This window comes from Ipomoea triloba, chromosome 4 (genome assembly GCF_003576645.1).
Source record: "Ipomoea triloba cultivar NCNSP0323 chromosome 4, ASM357664v1".
Classification (NCBI taxonomy): Eukaryota; Viridiplantae; Streptophyta; class Magnoliopsida; order Solanales; family Convolvulaceae; genus Ipomoea; species Ipomoea triloba.
This window is the reverse complement of record NC_044919.1, coordinates 14,989,443-14,995,825: the sequence shown is the minus strand read 5'-3', so window position 1 is coordinate 14,995,825 and position 6,383 is coordinate 14,989,443. Positions and strand designations below refer to the sequence as shown.

The following is a 6,383-nucleotide window of genomic DNA, read 5'->3' as shown; positions in this document are numbered from 1 at the left end:
TCATGTTCAATAATAGTTTAGTTTTTTTTTTTTTCTTTTTGTCCGCACGGGCTTAACTAACTGTTTTAGTAGACATTATTTGAAATTAAGACCAAAACTTGAAACTCGATGGCAGTGTGAGAATTATACCACAAGTGTTTAAAGTGGGCTGAACCTTTGTGTGCACTGACATTTGACACTGTCTGCTGAGCCACTAAATTATGATTTATATCTTTCTAAATGCTCTTTCATGCCAAAGACCTTGTGGTCTAGTGGCATTCGGTATCCCGTTAACACTCCCACATGGATGATGGGAGTGGGTGCTTCATTAGGTTGAGAAAGTAGCTATGAACATATACTACATTGTAACAGAATCAGTAGTACTAAAAAAAATCTCAGGTGTGTGGCCCTTGAGGTTCGTGATTCAATCTTTTGGAGAATAATAATATAGAGTAGTCTTTTTTTTTTTTTTTTTTTTTTTTTTATAAATTTGAAAAATAAACCAATAAGACAATAATTCAAACATTTCCCATGGCTTTTCGGTGTGGTGGGAAATGTATGTCTCAAAAAAATAATAACGTGGTAAAAACAGTGCTCATATAGTCATATTCATATGAGTTGTAAAAGTGACCACTCTCTCTCTGCTCTCTACTTCTCTAGTCTCTACTACCGGGCTGCCTATCCTGTAATGTGATGCTTTAGCTTCCTCTTGGCAAAGTTTGTGGCCTCTTTTATCTCTACTACTCAAAAGTAAAGTGGGGTTCTGCTCATTTCCTGCATTCTGCTTTAGATTCTGTCTTTTTCAGGGAATTCAAGCTTTCTCTCTCAACTTTCTGACTGACTGTGCTTACATTTTCCCCGTTTTGGGAACTTTTGTAGGGTTTTTCTTTTTGGAGCCTACCTGGGAATGATTTGAAGTGAGATCAGATACTCACTGTACAAGTAATGCATTTGGTTTAACTTATTTCTTGATCTTCTGTTTCTGGGTTTAGTGTTTAACAACTTTGCTGCTTCTGTAATGTGGATTCTACAAGTTGCCCAGTTATTGATTTGCTGTTTTACCTGATTCTGATGAGTGGTTCTTTTTATGTGGCTAGAATGTCAAGTTGATCTTTGTTTTGTTTTGAATTTTTATGTGAGCCTCAGTCCTTCAGTTGTTCCTTAATTTGGTTTTTGAAGTCTATTTGATGTTCTTGAAGCATTTCTGAGCAAAGTTACTTTCTTTGAGGATTAGAAGCAATGAATCTGAACCTACATTTTATAATTTTCTTGCAACTGATAACACTTTAGAATTAGACTTGAAAAGGTTTTGTGCTTGAATGCAAGAGAGGGGAGGTTTTAGGTTTGGCTAAAAAAATTGACATGCCTGTTGTATGATTATTCTCCATTATTAATAAATATCAAAATATTTTGTTAGTATTTTATTGAAAAATTGTAGTTCATAGAAAAAATTACTCATACCAACAAGCAACATAAGGATTGCCTATGACAATTAACTTAATAACCTAACTTTTCTCTTTGTGAAATACCATCCCGAGGATAAACTTTGCAACTTTCAAATACTTGAGTTGGATGAAAGATTTGACCTCAATGAAAAAAATCCATATGAGGTATTGAGGCGGACATGACTCCTCAGTCCTTACATGGCTCTTTTCCAGAGCCAAATAGCCAGAACTTGCAAAAGTACCGTCATTTATGTATGAATGATCAAGTGTTCTTTGAATTGCAGAATTGTAATGTTAAGTTTTTTATCTGTCACAATGTGCAGTTCTTTGGACATAGCTTTATAAATAAATATTCTAAAACACATCACCTGTAGAATTGGGAAACGTTTTAAAGCACTAGAAGTCTAGAAGTCTAGAAGTATACAGTATATCTACCAATATATTATTAGTCTAGAAGTCTTGAACTAAGCTTCAGCGTGCCTGATCAATGAACTTGAGCTCAAAACTTGAGTTTTTATTGAGTTCAAGTCGCTTCAAATGCTCTGCTTGGATGGATAACAACCCTAACTCTCAAGTGTATGAAAATTTCCATTATAAACATCGGCAATTTTACTTTGTTGCAGTTTTTATCTTTCTTGAACCATAACAGTAGATATTTTACTGATTGTTTTCATTATTCATCATGGCCATTTCTTAGTACTTGGTGACATCACATGCTGCTGCCTCTCTACTAATAATTCTAGACGTTCATTTATATTACTGTCCTTGTTAATCCATCCAATTGTTTGGCGGCTATTACTCAAGTAACTAACAACTAGTAATTTTGATTTTTGATACTTCCTACTCATTTTCATACAACCAGTGGCTATCTTACAGACTTACAGGGCTTTGAGAGTCCAGCCTAGCAAGAAGAAGAAACACGGGATATAGAGAGCTTGAATTTTCTTTGACAATTCAGGTTGAACAAAAGACGGTGCACTGGTTAAATTGAGGAGATACCAAATCAATTTCTTGTGCTTTGGTTGATGATGCTTAAACTATGGCCAGTAATTTCCCTGCTAATATGTGGGTTGTTGTCCAATATAGTAGGTAATGCAACTAAACTTTGTTGTCAATACTCATCGTATATGGAAAAAATGTTTAGTAGTAGATGGGATAACTAATTTCATTTAGCATTAGATTTCCGAGCTTCTAATTTGATGGTGTTATAAGAGTATTACCTGTCTTTTTAAAAATAAATTGTTAATATCTAATGATAATTTTTTCACCTTTTAGCAGTTTTAAAAAAATTATTTGGGGGGAGGAGGTGGTGATGACAGATTTTAACTTGTCTAGGTTTCTTTCAGGACATTTTTATTTAATTACTTTTATTACATAGTTTATCCTCAGTGGTTCAACTGGGGATGTTGAAGTTTACTTGAGTTGACTTTATTGTTCTTTATCAGTAGTATTCTTGTTCTTTTAGTAAAATGAATTGAAAGAGCTGCTCTGTGCTTTATTAAAACGTAGGTATTACGAGAAGCAACAATATTGTGTGCTTGTGGTTTTGGTTGTTCACGCGATATCGATGGATGTTGTTAAGAGTCCCACATAGAAAATATAAGAGAAAACACATGGGTTAGACTAGCTAATTGATTGGATTCAATCTTTTAGTGTGGTTTGGTCAAGATTGTAACATAGTATCAGTGTCACCATGAGTGACCTTGGCTCAATCTTAGATTACAACAGATGTCATAGCTAAATACCTAACACTATTTGGGACTACTTAAGAAAATAGAGGTGGGCAAAGTATTAAAAATAACAAAGGTGGCATAAATTTGGGGTCTTCAAATCTGATTTAAAGCCAAGGAAGTACATGTTTTGCAAGTTATTTTCTTATTGGGTATTCACTTACAGGTGCATTTGTGGGAATAAACATTGGGACTGATGTCTCAAACCCACCATCAGCATTGGATACGGTTGCACTCCTGAAAGCTCATCAGATAACGCATGTGCGCCTCTTTGATGCTGATGCTCATATGCTCAAAGCTCTATCAAATACTGGGATTGAAGTTATTGTTGGTGTCACGAATGATGAGGTGTTGGGGATCGGCGAATCCTCATCAACAGCAGCAGCTTGGGTGAACAATAACGTGGCTGCTTACATGCCATCAACTAATATTACAGCAATTGCGGTGGGAAGTGAAGTCCTAACTTCAATTCCAAATGCTGCATCGGTTCTAGTTCCTGCACTGAATTACCTGCATAAAGCCCTGGTTGCTGCTAACCTAAATGATCGAGTTAAAGTCTCAACGCCTCAATCAATGGACATAATTGCAAAGGCCTTTCCCCCATCCACCGCCGCTTTCAATTCGTCATGGAATTCCACGGTTTTTCAGATCCTTCAGTTTCTAAAAAGCACAAACTCGTACTATATGCTAAATGCTTATCCTTATTATGAGTATGTTCAGTCTGACGGTATCTTTCAGATTGATTATGCACTCTTCCAACCTCTTTCCCCAGTCAAACAAGTCGTTGATCCAAATACCCTTTTCCACTACAACAGCATGTTTGATGCCATGGTGGATGCTACATATAACGCTATTACGGCCTTCAACTTTTCAGATATCCCTGTCGTAGTGACAGAAACTGGTTGGCCATGGTTTGGCGGTACAAAAGAACCCGATGCTACTTTAGAAAATGCTGAAACTTTTATTAAAAATTTGGTTCAGCGTGTTTCAAATGATTCTGGACCGCCTAGTCAGCCTGGAATTCCCATTAATACTTATATATACGAGTTGTTTAATGAGGACAAAAGGCCTGGACCTGTCTCTGAGAGAAGCTGGGGTATATTTTTTCCAAATGGGAGTGCAGTTTATCCCCTAAATTTGGATGGTTCAGGCGACATTTCTGATAATTCTTCTGCAGTGTTCTGTATAGCAAAGCCTGGGGTGGAAACTAAGAAGCTGCAAAGTGGACTTAACTGGGCATGTGGGCAAGGGCATGCTAATTGCTCCGACATTCAACCAGGAAAAAGTTGTTATTTCCCCGATAGTTTGGAAAACCATGCTTCTTATGCCTACAATGACTATTATCAGAAAATGCATACTCTGGGAGGAACTTGTGACTTCGATGGCACAGCAACGACCACAACAAGGGATCCCAGTAAGTTTCTGTGATTATTTGATTTTTTATTTGATTTTTTTAATTTTTAATTTTTTTTACTTTGCACTTGCATGTTTGACGTTCTTTTGATGTTACCTGAACTCTGGAGAACACATTATTGCTGGCATTGCTCTTTATTTATTTATTTCATTATATTGACTTGAAACAATATTTGGAAGTCCAAAGTTCAAACCCTCTGCACATGTCTCTTAAAATTAGATGTCGTCTCCACTAGCTTGCTTCAAATGCCACTTTGAACATATTTCTTAGAGATATAAGGATTATGTCATAACTGAGAACAATTGTCATTAATTATTCTTTGAAATATGCCACTTAGAGAATTGCTACTCCGTTTTAAATAGGGATCACTACATATATTTCATTTAAATTTGTTACCTAATCTGTTAAAAAGTCTGATCATTTTCTTGTATGCGTTATGCTTATGCAGGTTATGGGTCTTGTAGCTTTACTGGAAGGTAAGAGGTTTTAGATGAAGTCTATTTGCATTGTGTTTTCTTGATCATGGATATAATTGTTGGGCAGAGGCCAGTGAAGAGCCAAGTCCAGCACCCTGCCTCTTGATAATGTGGTGGTAGTATGTAAGAAATAAAGTTGTACCTTCACTATGAGCTATAACCTATATGGTAAACGTTTATCCTAATAAATGGTATTAGAGCCAGGTCACAGACAGGTGCTGGGAAGGAAATTGTTGGGCAGAGGCCGGTGAAGGGCCAATTCCAACAATTGGTGGCTAGGGGAATTGTTGGGTGGAATGTTTTTGACGTAGTGGTAAGCGCTTGATCCTAACACTAATGTTGTCTTTTTTGGAACAGTTCAAATTCAAGTATAGTCGGTTTGTTCCCTTCCACTGCATTAGGGCCTGCAAGCCCAGTAACCGCTAAAGGTTGGAGGACTCTAGCTCCTGATCTCGGGAATATTTTGGCGATATTTCTTGCTGTGTTGTTGCTTGAGGTAAATGTAATGTCAAGATGTTGATTCCAATTGTGCTTTGGTATACTATCTTAGGGATTGATTTTAGATGATTGAAGTATTCTATTCTTTTGCCACTGAGTTTCTTTTCATTGAAATGGCTGTTTTGTGCACAGTTCCATCTTTGAAGATCATTAGCTTGCTTTGGTAGTTTGGTTGTGATTTCCATTTTCCTTTTTGTAATGGAGAAAAATCAAAATATTGTTCTTTAAATCTTCATTTAATCATTTCTTGCTGTCTGTTATTGAGTTTTGGGGAAGGGTTTCTGAGCCTTTGACATCAATTCCCATTATTTATTCCATCCCAAGATTATTATGATTCTTGTGCAATGGTTGTAAGGATTGTTGGGAATTACATATTTATCCATTAAAAGTGGACATCCACTTTTATTACAAAGCATACTTATTTTAAAATTAGAATGATTGTAATGAATCTTAAATAATATGCTCTACAATCCAGACTCCTCATTGAGTAATACTCCGCACTACATATATTCTCGCATTTTAAAAAATGTGAGTCACAATTTCTAGAGTTAATGCCATATAGGACCTTCTGAGTATAATAATTTTGTCACGTTTATTATTAAACTTTCAAATTGATCACTTGTGGTCATTCGACTTTCAAATTGTTACCATCCGTGTTCCTAGTTAACCACTTACGGTCCCCCAACTTTCAAAATGTGCCAATTGTGGTTCTCTTAGAAGGACCACGGTCGGTTAAAATTTGATAGTTGAATGATCATTGATGGTTAACTTGGACCACATGGTAACAATTTGAAAGTCGAAAGGTCACAAGTGGTACATTTGAAAATTTAGGACTAAACGT

At 36.2% G+C, this 6,383-nt stretch overlaps 1 protein-coding gene across 2 annotated transcripts; it reads left to right on the top strand.

The window, feature by feature from the left end:
* Positions 1-603: 603 nt before the first annotated feature.
* LOC116014908 (glucan endo-1,3-beta-glucosidase 4-like) lies at positions 604-5,797 on the top strand. Of its 2 annotated transcripts, none has more exons than XM_031254867.1 (6): positions 604-729; positions 859-921; positions 2,309-2,513; positions 3,321-4,568; positions 5,017-5,044; positions 5,402-5,797. In XM_031254867.1, the coding sequence occupies exons 3-6, from the start codon at positions 2,450-2,452 to the stop codon at positions 5,562-5,564; spliced, it is 1,503 nt and encodes a 500-aa protein (XP_031110727.1). In that variant the 5' UTR covers positions 604-729; positions 859-921; positions 2,309-2,449; the 3' UTR covers positions 5,565-5,797. The 2 variants fall into 2 exon arrangements, with proteins under 2 accessions (XP_031110727.1, XP_031110726.1); XM_031254866.1 differs by having other exon boundaries at positions 2,301-2,513.
* The last annotated feature ends 586 nt before the right edge of the window (positions 5,798-6,383 follow it).